This window comes from Amaranthus tricolor, chromosome 8, assembly GCF_026212465.1.
Source record: "Amaranthus tricolor cultivar Red isolate AtriRed21 chromosome 8, ASM2621246v1, whole genome shotgun sequence".
Classification (NCBI taxonomy): domain Eukaryota; kingdom Viridiplantae; phylum Streptophyta; class Magnoliopsida; order Caryophyllales; family Amaranthaceae; genus Amaranthus; species Amaranthus tricolor.
This window is the reverse complement of record NC_080054.1, coordinates 20,112,956-20,127,689: the sequence shown is the minus strand read 5'-3', so window position 1 is coordinate 20,127,689 and position 14,734 is coordinate 20,112,956. Positions and strand designations below refer to the sequence as shown.

The following is a 14,734-nucleotide window of genomic DNA, read 5'->3' as shown; positions in this document are numbered from 1 at the left end:
AAATATTGTGGCAAGCTGGGACACCGAGATTATGAGTGCTTCGCAAAGCATGGACATCCAGCTCAACAACATAATGGGCAACAAAGCTGCAGATCGGGGAATTTCAGAAATAACAAGGATGGGAACGACCACAGTGGTAGGAAGCTGAACCACCAGAGGGATTGGAATGGAAACCGCACACCTCAAGGTAGCTTCAAGCCTGGAGGGCTTAATGGGAACAACACCCGGAATGGCAATGAAGGAGCCAGTACGGCGGTAACTCATCCAACTACGGGAAGGTTGATAGCCATCAACAGCAAAGAGGCAGAGTTGGTGAGGGATGTGGTGACAGGTACGTTCCTTGTAAATTCTGTACCTGTTAAAGTATTATTTGATACTGGGGCATTTATGCACATCAAAGATCGAGAAGTTAGGATTAAAGGACCCAGAACCCACCTCTAATGTCGTTGCAATTCCATCGGGGGAGTTATTTTAGTGTACTAGGTTATATAGAGGAGTTCCTTTAACCATAGGAGAAGTTGTTTTCCTTAGTAACTTTTATGAGCTCGACATGGATGACTTAGACATCATTCTTGGGATGGATTGGTTAGGTCTTTTCAAGGCAGAGATTGAATGCGACAAACAAGAAGTGAGGCTTGTGGGACCTAAGGGAAAAAGGGTTAAGTATAACAAGGGAACTTCGGGGTTACGGGCTAAAATGGTATCTTCCTTGAGAATGAAGAGATTGTTGAGGCAAGGATTACCTTTTTACTTGTGTCACGTTCGAAGAATAGAGGATAAGGTTGTGGCTCTTGAGGCTGTTCCCGTCGTACACGAGTTTATGGACGTCTTTCCAGACGAAATATTGGGAATGCCACCTATTCGGGACTTTGAATTTACCATAGACTTAGTGTCGGGGGCGGGACCCATATCCAAAGCGCCTTACAGGATGGCACCAGCAGAGATGGAAGAATTGAGGAAGCAAGTAGAAGAGTTGTTGGAGAAAGGGTACATACGACCGAGTGTTTCACCTTGAGGGGCACCTGTATTGTTTGTTCGCAAGAAGGATGGGAGTATGAGATTATGCATAGATTAACAAGGTTATTGTGAAGAACAAATACCCTCTACCAAGAATTGATGACCTATTTGACCAGCTTAAGGGAGCCGGAATGTTTTCGAAGATTGACTTGAGGTCTGGCTATCATCAGTTGAGAATAGCGGAGAGAGATGTACCTAAGACGGCCTTTAGGACTCGCTATGGGCATTTTGAGTTTACAGTGATGCATTTGGGCTGACAAATGCACCAGCAGCGTTCATGTGTTTGATGAATCGGGTATTTAGTGCATGCCTTGATAAGTTCGTCGTGGTCTTCATTGATGATATCTTGGTGTATTTAAAGGATAAGGGAGAGCACGAGCAACATTTGAGGCAAGTATTACAGATACTTCGAGAGAATCAATTGTATGCCAAATTTTCTAAGTGTGAGTTTTGGCTTGAAAAAGTATCATTTCCGGGGCATTTTATATCCAAGGAGGGAGTTACCGTGGATCCAGCTAAGATTGAGACGGTGAGGGATAGGCCTACACCGAAAAATGTGATCGAGATTTGAAGTTTTCTAGGTTTGGCTGGTTACTATAGAAGATTTGTGAAGGATTTCTCGAAAATTGCCCCACCGATGACCAATTTTATGAAGAAAGACAAGAAATTTGAGTGGACTGAGGAGTGTGAGGGAGCCTTCCGAACATTAAAAGAGAGATTGACTACTGCATCGGTTTTAACCCTTCCAGACAGCACGTCTGAGTATCTTGTGTATAGTGATGCCTCGAAAAATGGGTTAGGGTGTGTGTTGATGCAAGATCGAAAGGTTATTGCTTATGCATCGAGACAACTTAAACTGCATGAAGTCAATTATCCGACTCATGATCTAGAACTAGCAGCCATTGTCTTTGCTCTGAAGATTTGGAGACATTACTTGTATGGAGTGAAGTGCAAAATTTATACCAACCATCAAAGCTTGCGATACTTGTATACACAACAAAATTTGAACTTGAGACAACGAAGGTGGCTAGAGTTGATTAACGACTATGACGTGGAGTTTAATTACCATGAGGGTAAGGCCAATGTGGTCGTTGATGCTTTGAGTAGAAAGACCAGTCATTCCTTAGCTTTCTTGACTGCTCTTAGAGAGTTGCAGAGAGACATGGAAGGATTGAATCTCGAGATTGTACAACATGGGGAGCTAGAGTCCTGGTTAGCAGCCTTATCCATCCGACCTTCAATTTTTGAGGAAATTTTAACAAATCAAGTGGGTGACTCCTTATTAGAGAAAACGAGAGAGCATGTTAAAGAAGGGAAAGCTGAAGGATTCGCTATATTCGAGGATGGTAGCATTCGATATAAGGGTCGATGGTGTGTACCTTCTACTTGCACAGAGCTTAAAGAGAAGATATTGACAGAGGCTCATAGCTCAAAGTACTCTATTCATCCGAGAGGAGATAAAATGTACCAAGACTTGAAGCAGACATTTTGGTGGTCGGGGATGAAAAGAGATATTGCTGAGTTTGTTTCCAAGTGTTTGACTTGCCAGAAGGTAAAGAGCGAGCATAAGAGGCCTGCAGGTTTACTCCAACCTTTGGATATTCCTATATGGAAATGGAATGACATATCCATGGATTTTGTTTTGGGTTTACCGAGGACTAGATCGGGAAATGATACGCTATGGGTGATCGTGGATAGACTCACTAAGAGTGCTAAGTTCATTCTGATGAATAATCAATGGGATATGGATCAGTTGACTCGAGCTTACCTTAAGAATGTCGTACGGTACCATGGTGTCCCTAGATCTATAGTGTCTGATTGTGATACTAGATACGTGTTGAAATTTTGGGAAGCATTTCAGAAAGCTTTGGGTACCGAACTTCTTAGGAGCACATCTTTTCACCCGGCTAGTGATGGGAAAACTGAACGCACGAATAGGACACTTGAAGATATGTTGCGAGCGGTAGCTTTGGATAGGCAAGGATCTTGGGATGAATGCCTAGATATGGTGGAATTTTCATACAATAATAGTTACTAGGCAAGCATCCAGATGGCACATTTTGAAGCTTTATACGGTCGTCGTTGTCGTAATCCAGTATGTTGGGACGATTTCAGTGAATCTGTCACTCTAGGATCGGCTATGTTAGAGGAGATGACTGATCAAGTAAATATGATTCGAGAAAGACTTAAAGCGGCCCAGGATCGACAAAAGTCCTACGCAGATCTTAAGAGGAGACCTGATGAGTTCGCCGTAGGGGATTATGTGTTATTGAGAGTTTCACCGATGAAGGGAGTCATGAGGTTTGGCAAGAGGGGGAAGTTGAGCCCAAAGTTTACAGGACCTTATGAGGTCACGGAGAAGGTAGGAAAGGTTGCTTACAGACTAGAATTACCCAATGAGTTGGGTAAGGTCCATGATGTGTTTCACATTTCGCAGTTGAAGAGATATGTTCCCGATAAATCTCATGTGCTAGATCCTGAGCCCTTAGACCTCGATGAGAATTTATCTTATGAAGAGAAGCCTATCAAGATCTTAGATTCTAAGGTGCGTAGTACGAGGAGAAAAGATATAAAGATGGTGAAAATTCTATGGGCTAACCAACGCACACAGGAGGCAACGTGGGAAATTGAGGATTCCATTCGTGAAAAATACCCACACCTTTTTCCTGAGGTTAGTAAGTTACGGGGTCGTAACTAAGTTTTTAAGGGGGGTAGAATGTAATAGAATTTCGCGCGTTTGCACGTATCTTCTCCTCCGTGATACCGACCTATTACAAAATTGCATGCTTTTGATTGATCGTGTCGAGTCAATTGTATGATTTTTACATGCTTTTGATTGATTGCGTTAAGTTAATTGTGTGACATTTACATGTTTTGATTGGGTGTTGAGTTAATTTAAACGATTATGAATGCTCGAAACGAAATACGTATGAATATTTGGATAGAGCGAGTATAATAGTGTCAACAAGGTCACGATCTTTGAGTTAATTACTTTGGCTTAAAATCGTTAAGACACCTTCCTGAATTATTAGAGATATAAAATTTTTACAATTAGTACCTTGTTTGTGCTATTTTCGGGGACGAAACTCCATTTAGGGGGGGTAGCCTATAACACCTCGAGATTTTAATGACGTAATTATTTAATATTTTAATAGTTTCTAATGCTTGTAGCTTCTATATTATTTGTAAAGTTTTCTTTTGGGATTGTATAATTTCTTTTGTATGGAGTCATGTGACTCCTTGTATGATCCATAGTTCCGCTGCGTAGTTTTGAATGTACGATAGTGAGAATACTCCTCTAGTATTCGTCAGATCGATGCGTTAACACTGGAACCACGATCCTCGTTAGAATTGATGATTTGTGAAGTCAACGATGATTCATCCCGTCGTGACGTATTTCTTTTGAAAGGCATTAAAGGCCTTAGATCAATTTAGTCTGGTTATTCATTTATATATATATATATATATTCTTGTCACACCCTCAGTTCTAACCGAGATGCTGCCGAAATTGCCACTCACTCACCTTTTCAATTAATCTTTAGTGTTTATTTTGATTATGTTCCCTTTTCTTTTTATGTAACTTTTCTCCCCTTTCTTCCTTCACGATTCTAGTTTCGTTGAAGGAGTTGGAAATTCAAGGAGTTACACTTCCATATCAAGATGACCTTTCCCTCTCCCTGAACTGCATTTCCAAAAAAATAATACAAAACATAAGGTGTAGAATAATTTTCTATTCATCTAATACATAACGTGTTTGATTAGCTAAATAAAAATTCATCATCAAAGCTAGTAACATCAATTCCATCGATCAAAGCTTCTTCTGTTGGCAACATTTGAGTATTTATAGTAGTTTTCTTTTGTTGGTTTGTTTTAATTTTAATGAATTTCCTTACTATTCTGTAGTTGGGAGCTTCTTCCAATAGTTATTGGATTTGTACTTATCGAGTGTAGGTCTTAGTATAAGTGTGATGATGATGATTGATTATCCTAGTGAAAAATTTCCAGTGTGAGAAACAAGTTCTAATTGCATAAATACCCATCAAAAGCTTTTGATCTTAGACATTAGAAGGGTAATACCCAACAGTGGGCGAAAAGGTATTCTTATTTTAAAATATTACTTTGCTATGTTTTGATTTTGTATTTCAGTTTGCCCTAATCTTTTTAAAAGGGGCCCAAACTAGATTTTACCACTATTTTGCTTAGGGTCCAAAAACGATCAAGCTCAGTCTGGTCCTTAGTGGTTTATAAATTGATTATTTGAGGAATTTTGGTTAGTGATTATTATCAGCAGAGAATGTTTGATTGTTTTATGTATGATTCATCATCATCATTAGCCTGTGATCAATATGTAAAATAATCTTCTTTCTGTGGAGGGACAATTTTATGACTGTGCATACTTTTTTCATCAATTACCTTTATTTCGTGAATAAATTAATTTTCCAATTACTTGCTCATCTCCTAGCCGGAAGCTACTTTAGCAGTAGTGCAGTAATTATTTGGTAATTTGAGTTGTAAACATATTGCTTGAGTTATTTTGTGTCTAATTAAAAGTTAGAGTGTAAGAATTGTTGAAGTGATGAATTTTTCTTAGTGCCTTGTTTTTTTTTTTTTCTTGAATTCCTGCTTATGCATTCCTGTGATTTGATTTCAATCCAAGGTCTTGATTGATAGTGTTGTCAAATAAGTGCTAAATGAAGCTGTATTTCAGGGTCTGGATTTCTGTCTTCCTGGCGTAACTAATGGGAGGACACAAGCATCCTAGGAAGCAGAAGAACCATCGTTCTCATGGAGGTCCGTCTAGCTCTTGTTATGACCCCTCTATGGAGGGCAGGTCTCTTCCATCAGAATATGACATAAATGAAGAGACTCGACCTAGTCTTGGAATTCAGCTTGCTATGTGGGACTTTGGACAATGCGATGCAAAAAGGTGTACAGGAAGGAAACTAGCCAGATTTAACTTGTTAAAAGAATTGCGAGTCACTGCTGGGTTTGGGGGCATTGTCTTGAGCCCTGTTGGGACCCACTGTGTCTCGAGAGAAGACTATCCTCTAATCAAGCAGCGAGGGCTGGCTGTTGTGGACTGTTCTTGGGCACGGTTGACTGATGTTCCTTTTGTGAAACTCCGTTGCACTGCTCCTCGGTTGTTACCATGGCTGGTGGCAGCAAATCCTGTAAACTATGGTAGACCGTGCGAATTATCATGTGTAGAAGCCCTAGCTGCCGCTTTGTTGATATGTGGTGAAGAGGAAGCAGCGCATATGTTGCTTGGCAAGTTCAAGTGGGGGCATGCATTTTTGTCACTTAATAAGGAGCTCCTTAAAGCTTATTCTGAATGCAAAGATAGTTCTGAGATAATTTCAGTTCAGAATGCATGGATATCTAAGCAACAAAGTATACGGGCTTCTAATGTCTTACAAGATGAAGAAGAAAAGGATGGATCATTAAGCAATGAAGAGGGTGAATCTTGCGAGTCAGATGATGGGCTTCCACCTTTGGAAAGGAATTTAAATCATTTAAACTTAGAGAGTGAAGAGGAAAGTGAATCAGAAGAGAACGGAGATTAATGAAGCTTCAATCACAACGCTATGAAGCTTGTCCTCAAATTAGCACTGGTAGCCTACATGAACAGTTCACCAACTTTTTTTCGTTGTTGGGTATACTCATACTCTTTTTCTGACTTCCGATCTTTGGCTGATTTGGTACACTTGATTTTACACTTAGTAGTTTTATGATTGAGTAGGATAGATTTCAAAGGTAATGAGGATCAAAATATGTTACAAAATTATAAAGCATTGTGCCATTGAACTTGTGTCTTAATGTGTAAGATGCTTGGAATCTACTCTGTATACTTAAGTTAAGCAGTAATTTTTGATAAGAGGAATTGAAAATGAGTTGCTGGTTTTCTTGCTTTGGTTTCCAAGTTTTTGAAGAGTTGTATTTGTATATGCAGCAAAACTGGAATTTGTTTTTATACAAATTGTGAAAATTCACTCTTGCCATTATTTTTTATGTCATGGATAGAAAAACACAAAAAAGTTGAGAAAATGATCAGCTGTCAAATCGAAAAAGTGTAGGTCTTCAGTTGAAAGTTTTGCTGTTTATTTCATCTTAGATTCCAAACTCTATGGTTTAGGCCTGGAATGAATTTAGGATAAAGTATACAGTGCTTAGATAATTGAAAACAAATGATCTGTGTCTTGGATCAACTGCCTTGTTTAAACGTCAAACGAATTGCAAAAGTAACCTTGATACCATCCGTGTTGCTTCGTCTTCGAGCAGGGGACAGCCCCTTGTCCTAAATGTAACTCCACAATGGTAACTCACCAAAACTTACCATGCAAACATAGTGCTACTGGATTAGTAGGTGGGAGTGCTGTAAAATCATTATGTATTACCTTTTTATATAAACTCATTTTTGCTTAAATAAATAATAACAATGCTCGTTTTGAAAACGTAGTAGCACATTTAGCAATAAAATATGGAATCCATCATCTGTGAGTAGTAAAGCTGTATAAGAGAACAGACAATAGTAGAAAGGGTTACTATTGGGTTTCATTTCAGATTCCAGAATTTCTGGGTTAGCATTGAGCCATTGGTACAACAAATTGCCGTTTGCTTTGAATTGTTAAACATGGCCCGAGAATCCGCTAATATTATCAGTCATGATACTCATGAACAGTCGGACAATGAGGACACTTGTTTGAATAACTGAAGGTCATTTTACTCTAGACCCTAGGCGACTTCTAATATAGATCGGTGACTTTGTCTTCGTTGTTAACAACCTGACTGTACGACTTCCACAAAAAAATCAATTGGGAATACTCTACAAAAAGCTATTGAATAACCGATGGGGTCACTGCATAGCAGGTTGCACAGTAAACAACAGAGTAAGTGCACGGTATGAGGAGTACCACCAAACCAATTGATGACAGCTCCAATAAAAAGCCACCTTCCGCTGTGTATTGTAGATTCGGCCACTAATGTAGGACATAGTAGATGGTACTATCAACAGATGCCAGTCTGTCAGAGTCGGTACTCAAATAGCATCAAATTTTTTACTTGTTTTTGGTCACAATTTTCCCTGTGTACGTTTATATGTTTGGTGCAGACATGAAAGCTAGAGATTTCATGAGTTCGAGTAATTTAGCTGTCATGACTCATGAGTATGATACTTCAGCACTGATCTAGTTTCTTCCCTCATCAGTCATCATATTGATGTATCTGCAACTTGCATCTATATTAATGGGTGGCAAAACATACTGGTTTTGAAAACAATCCCATTAATGGAGGACCTTTGATAGTTTAATTCCTGATTAGCGGCAATAATTTCATGCCAAACTTCTAGCAGAACAGAACATTTCAGTATTATATATCAACATCTTGCCATAACATCATGTTTTCTTGTAGTATATGCAGCTGGTCTTTTACCTCTTCAATCTTCGGGTGAGAATGATCACCTGACGAGAAAACTTCCAAGCTTTTTACTGTCTCAACCCAACTCAGTCCTGGGTCCTTTTCCAACATCAGTCCTCTTATTCTTTTCCTTACTTCCAAGACATCATCCCAACTCCCCACAGAAGCATAAAGATTTGAAAGTAAAGTATGAGTTGCACTATCTTGTTCATTAAGCTGTAATATTTCCCTTGCAGCGTCAAGTCCCATCGACAAATTTTTGCAAGAAACAGCTGCACTCAGCACAGTTCTCCATAATGCAACACGATTCTTACTTAAATTTGATTTGTTTATTATCTCCACTGCCTCTTCTAGTAGCCCTGCTCGACAGAGCAAACTTACCATGCAAGCATAGTGCTCAAGTCCAGGGGACAGTCCCTTGTTCTTCATGTAATTCCATAATTGCTTCGCTCTATCGACTAAACCACAGTGGGTACAAGCCGAGAGTAGAGAAATAAATGTAATGTCATCTAGTTGAAGACCAGAAACTAGAAACCTATGAAACAGCCTTAGTGCCTCCTCGGCCATTCCATGATGACTATAGGCACCAATCATTGAGTTTAAACACTTCAAGTCGGGAGCTTTGACCTCAGAAAATATAGACTTAGCAGCTTGCAGGTCACCATTTTTGGCATATAAATTAATCAGACTTCCACATACTGACATCATTGAACCACAAGCAGTTTTTACAGCCAGAGAATGGAGCATCTCACCCTGCCTCAAAGTCACAAGTTCAGCACAAGCACTCAAAGCACTACTTAGGGCAAAATCATCTACTTTATAACCTCCTTTCCACATATTATAGAAGAATTCAATTGCATTTTCACTATATCCCACTTTAGAATAACCAGAGATCATTTCAGTCCACAAAACAATATCTTTTCTCGGGATTGAGTGGAAAACCACTTCAGCAGATTCAATTTTTCCGTTTCCAAAATACATGGAAAGCAGTGGACTCCCAACAAAGACACTGTTATCCAATCCATATAATATAACCTTTGCATGGAGGGGTTCTCCGTAGTGTGAAGCTGGGTATTCTTGAATGGCCGAGATCAAAGAAGCAAAAGTATATTCATCTGCTTGTTGAGTGGAACAATGCTGCAGTTGCACAAACAGATCCATAGCCTTCTCTCCTTCTCCTTTCTCTGCATATCCTGCCATCATCGTGTTCCATGACACAAGATCCGGGTTCTGAATTCCTTCAAAAATACGAAAGGCAGATTGGTTATCATCACAACTACAGTACATGTCAACCAATGTGTTCTTTAAAGGCAAATCTAGGAACACGCCGGTTAATATAACATGTCCATGAACAAGTCGACCACAAGAATAATCACCGAATTTTGCGCAAGCATTCAATACAATTGAGTATGTAAACTCTGTCGGGTTTGCATCACTTCTCAACATCTTTCTAAACAAGCATAGGCCTTCTGCTAGCCTTTCATTTTTAAGATACCCTGATATAACACAATTCCAGGAATAATCATCTTTCACAATGACATCACCAAATACTTCATCAACAGAACTAAGATCCCCAGCATAAGAAAAGAAACGAATCAAAGCAGTCTGAACCTGCACATCAAACAGCTGACCAAACTTAATTATTAAACAATGAAGAGCTAACCCTCGAAGCAAGTCATCAGCAACACAAGCTGATTGCAGTAGGCTTATAAACGTCGCCCCATTGGGTGTAAAACCTTGAAATCTCATCTGAAAAAACAAATCAAAAGCATAATTAGCAGCACCAGCATAAGGTTGACGGGCATATGCAGAAATGATAGAATTATAAGAAATGAAGTTTCTTTGGGGCATTTTATCGTACACTTTGTAGGCATGTCTGGCTGAGCCGCACTTAGCATACATTGAAAGGATGTTGTTATGGAGGAATGGGTTGTTGTAAGTGAAAGGTGTAGAGGATGTTAAGATGAGGGCATGGAGTTTGTGGGCTTTCTTGAGTGAAGTTATGGAGGTACATTTGTGTAGGAGAGACAAAGAAAAGGAAAAGAACTTCATTCATTGAAATGTTTAATGCCTCAAATTTGCACATTTTTGTTTATACCGCCAAACCTTTATAGTAAGATGAATTTTAACGGCTTTATATTCAAGAAAAGTGATTGAAATTTGAACCTTGAAGTTAGTCTTCAAAAATTGTACTCTTAAGGTGGCATAATATCATCACTTTTTTTCTTGGTTTAATAATAAAATATCAACTCACATTGGGATAAAATTGAAAGTAATTTTGAAGTGAATTTAGGGATAAAGTGTAAATCTAAACAACATGAAACTCAATAATATAAAAATTAGTGAAAATTTAATGTGACAAAGTCTAAACATTAAAAGTTCGGAGATATTTGCACTCATGGCATAATTAAAGAAATAAAAATAACTCCACTCAAAATTACGAAATTTTTAACAAAAGAAGCCTTTTTTAGAAAAATGAGTCTTAAAAAACTAAAAGTTTGCCCACAAACTTATTCCTAAAATAAGGGACTTTTGGTTCGATCTTATGGTAAGGCTTTGTTTACAGTTAGTAATAGCGAAAAAGGAATTAGTTGGTTAAAAACAGTTAGTTAAACCGTTATCCTTTGTTACTAACGACGAACAACGAAGAGCTAATCAAACAATTCAGCTCTCCTTTTTTTGCTATTAGTAACAACGAATAAGGGTTGAATAACTTTGTTTAACTACCTTCCCTTTATTCGTTGTTGCTAAATGCTAATAGTCTTTGTGAGTATTTCAACTAGACTTTGTCTTATTATTGTTAGTAACAGTAAAATAAGTGTTTTAAAAAAAAAATCACAATGCGAAGCTTTATTCCATCTAAAGCTGCATTCTTCTCTTAAAATCATTTCTCTCTTGTGTTCTATTATAATATATGGTTCTCTAGTTGAGATAATGTATATAGTTCTGTTTTCCTTATTTATGAATTAATTATTTAATACATTATTATTATTATGATTATTATTATTATTATTATTATTATTATTATTATTATTATTGTTATCTTTTTAAGTTAATTTAAGCAATTAGTGTTAATGATCTTTGGGTTTAGATTTCAAACATTGATATCGATATCAATGAAGATAATTATCACTGTGGTTTTGAAAGTGAGCTAGAATGACTTTGATTCAGGTTGTTGTTTTGTTGCATTCCTATTCTTCCATGATGAAGCATTATGTCGTAGTTACCTTAGGTGGTTGATATGGAGGACATAAAACAGTAGAAGAATATGATTATTAAGTTCAAGAGATATAAAGCTACCAAGAGAGTTAGTTAGCTGGGAAAAACAAAAGATTAGATGAAGTTTTTAACCACTCACAAGAGGAAAGAAATAGAGTAGTTCATGAGGAAATTTTAAAAGTAATGTACGTTAAATAGTTTACTATGTATTATTGAGCAATAAAATGTTATGTAATAAAGTGTTCGAACTTTGAACCCTAGAGAATTAATGCTTTGTGTAATGTACACAACTAGTTGCTCTTAATTGGAGGGAATGACAGAATTCATGCTTTGCGCCCGTAATAAAATGACAAAAGTTACGTTTCCCTTTTTTTATTTAACGATAAAACTCGTCATTTGTGTCGCATGTGAGAGGGATGCCATCTACCCGCCCATATTGGGGCAATATGCGCACTGGAAGATAAACTTAGACTATCAAAGGTACTTTTACACATCAGTTAGATGACCTAAGTGATCAGGTAATGAAGTGTACGCCTCGGCAGGGTCAGGGTCCCAAAGAAATTACAAGAACGATAAATAATCATTGCATAAAATATTAAAAATACAAAATTATATTAATGAGCATCTAGAGTAAAGTGGTACCATGTACGGGGACGAAGCAATTTTAAGTGGTTGTGATAGAATCCTACACCTACAGAAGTATAGGTTCGTGTTCATCTCACGAACGACCATCGCAATCCATATAACGCCTCCGGTGTTGGTTGCAGTGAGGAAGCAACCATGGCACAAGCAACCTGTCCCAAAGTTTAAGTATGTGATCTCAAGCCCATGATTGTTTACCATTAAATAAACAAAGTCATACATTGTAAAGATGTGTAATATAAAGTTCTATAATATGTAACTAATTATTCTAGCCTGCAGAAGTAGTAGAGACCCCGTAACTTCCTTGACTAGGTTAGAGTTTGTCAAACTGTACCTATGTCCTCCTTCATGACACACAGATCATTTCTACTTGATCAATCCAATAAATAGCCTCTCGCTTTAATGACTGATTGCCGTCAAAGCTTCATTAATAAGCTCATCTAAATTGATAACGAATGCAAAACCTATGATGCACTTGAGGTGGTTGCCATTCTAGCTCCTCTATCGTTTCTAGTTTGTTTGCATGCTTATTAGATATAATATATAAAATAAGCAAAGCGTCAATTGTATTCCATAAATCTCCTTTTTCTAAGACAAAGTTATGCCCTATTTATAGTGAAAACAAGATCTAAAAGCATCTAAAAGAAGGCAAAACATTCAATCTATTAATGAGCGGAGATTGAATAGAGAGCTTCCTTATTAAAAACAAAGTAATGGCTAATAAAAAGAGACCTTACTTTAATTCATTCATCCTCTTCATTGAATGACTTTATAATAAAAAATTGTCGAGATCATGTAAGAGCATGAACATAGAAAAACTAAACTCTTTCATATCCTTGATGTTACCCATGGAATTCCACACTAAATATCACATTTTTAAGTAGCCTCAAAGTCATGTAAGTAGCCACATATGTCACTCCTTAAACCGAAAATTAAGGTCCATGCATCATAAAATCATCAACTGATCCTCAAAAGTTTTAGTTTGTAGGACTTAAGATTGACTTTGACCTCAAGCCTATTTTATCCTTTAACTTCAAACCAAAATCCACGAGAGTTAATCATCAATTTATAAAAATTGATCATGTTGGATTATAGACTCTCCCACTCAAAAGGAATTTGTCTTTAAATTCAGTCGAATCATAATAAAAAATAAAATCTCAATATTACCTGTTCGATCAAAAACTTTTCAAATATAGTGAAAAATAAGTTGGTTTTAATGAGTATCAAAATTATAAATAACATATCAATATTACCTTTTTAAGCATGTTGTCTTCGCAGAGATTCAGTAAGGTCGCAATTATGCTTGCGCTTTTAGAGATTTATGGTAGGTATAACTCGTAAACAACAAACTTTAGGGCCATAATTAAAAATAACCTAAACATTAAGGCTATAATTAACCATAAGTTCTTGTTTAGGAATGTCTCATTAATAGGACGAGTCTAAGCTGTATAATTTTGATTTTAATATATACTAGATAGTATCCGTGCGATGCACGGCTTTATCAAATTTCTAACATATTTATATAAATTAAGAAAGGGAAATTCCACGTGGTAATTAAAACTTTTAAAAAATCAACACGATAACACTGAGGTTTACAAAATTGTTCCACCGTAACCTTTTTGCACATAATACGTTAGTAAACGTTAATTTCAAAGCTTAAAGGCTACTATACGCCTATTTATGCGACTTACCATTCAAATTCCATAAGTTTCAATCTTTTCCCCCAAAATAAAAACCCTAACTCTACCATGCTTCATCCAAATCACAATTTCAAATCACATTTGAATTTGGGGGGAAGAATGTGATTTGGATTAAAGATGGTAGAGTAAGGGTTTATGTTTTGTAGGAAAAGGTTGAAACTGATTTAAAATGTGAGTTATATAAATAGGATTACAACAGCCTTTAAGCTTCGAAATTAATGTTTATTAACGTTTTATGTGCAAAAATATCACGGTAGAACAATTAGGTAAATCTCAAGGTTATTGCGTGGATTTTTTAAAAATTTTGGTTACTACATGGAAACCCAAAACCTCAGGTCTGCCAAGTGAAATTTCCCATAAAGAAATTAAAATTTTAAGAAATAAATTGTACATTATAGTTATATTTCGTTTCAATCTTGACAGCTGTGTAAAAAACATAAGTGAGTTATATAAAGATAGTCACAACCTATATCATATTAGAATTAAGTATTTTGTATTTAAGTAACTAAGAATATAAATAACAAAAACAATTAATCCTAATAAAAGTATATTATATTCAGTTTTCTAATATTCATTTAATAATAAAATTGAAATATCCAAAACACTAAATAATATTCATTTAATAAATAAAATTGAAAACATTTTATAATAAAAATAATATTTAGTTTTTTAATACATTAAATGCGATTTGACCTAAAAAGTAAAAAATACAATTAATAAAAATAATAATATACTCAAAATAA

General features: G+C 36.6%; 3 protein-coding genes across 8 annotated transcripts; 2 read left to right on the top strand and 1 right to left on the bottom strand.

Moving 5' to 3' along the window:
- The first annotated feature begins 3,067 nt into the window (after positions 1–3,067).
- Positions 3,068–4,968, top strand: LOC130821629 (uncharacterized). Its single transcript, XM_057687417.1, has 2 exons — positions 3,068–3,688; positions 4,921–4,968. Exons 1-2 carry the CDS (start codon positions 3,068–3,070, stop codon positions 4,966–4,968), a joined length of 669 nt encoding a protein of 222 aa, XP_057543400.1.
- On the top strand, positions 4,679–6,920 carry LOC130820251 (uncharacterized). Of its 4 annotated transcripts, none has more exons than XM_057685558.1 (2): positions 4,679–4,732; positions 5,726–6,920. In XM_057685558.1, exon 2 carries the CDS (start codon positions 5,757–5,759, stop codon positions 6,579–6,581), a length of 825 nt encoding a protein of 274 aa, XP_057541541.1. In that variant the 5' UTR covers positions 4,679–4,732; positions 5,726–5,756; the 3' UTR covers positions 6,582–6,920. The 4 variants fall into 4 exon arrangements, with proteins under 4 accessions (XP_057541541.1, XP_057541537.1, XP_057541539.1 ...); XM_057685554.1 differs by having other exon boundaries at positions 4,704–5,112; XM_057685556.1 differs by lacking the exon at positions 4,679–4,732 and adding an exon at positions 4,739–5,287.
- A 121-nt stretch (positions 6,921–7,041) lies between these two features.
- Positions 7,042–10,790, bottom strand: LOC130820249 (pentatricopeptide repeat-containing protein At3g50420). 3 transcript variants are annotated; one of them, XM_057685552.1, is made up of 2 exons: positions 9,807–10,790; positions 7,042–9,668 (listed from the first exon to the last, which is right to left on the bottom strand). In XM_057685552.1, exons 1-2 carry the CDS (start codon positions 10,480–10,482, stop codon positions 8,383–8,385), a joined length of 1,962 nt encoding a protein of 653 aa, XP_057541535.1. In that variant the 5' UTR covers positions 10,483–10,790; the 3' UTR covers positions 7,042–8,382. The 3 variants fall into 3 exon arrangements, with proteins under 3 accessions (XP_057541535.1, XP_057541536.1, XP_057541534.1); XM_057685553.1 differs by having other exon boundaries at positions 7,042–10,179; positions 10,292–10,431; XM_057685551.1 differs by having other exon boundaries at positions 7,042–10,790.
- Positions 10,791–14,734: the final 3,944 nt, after the last annotated feature.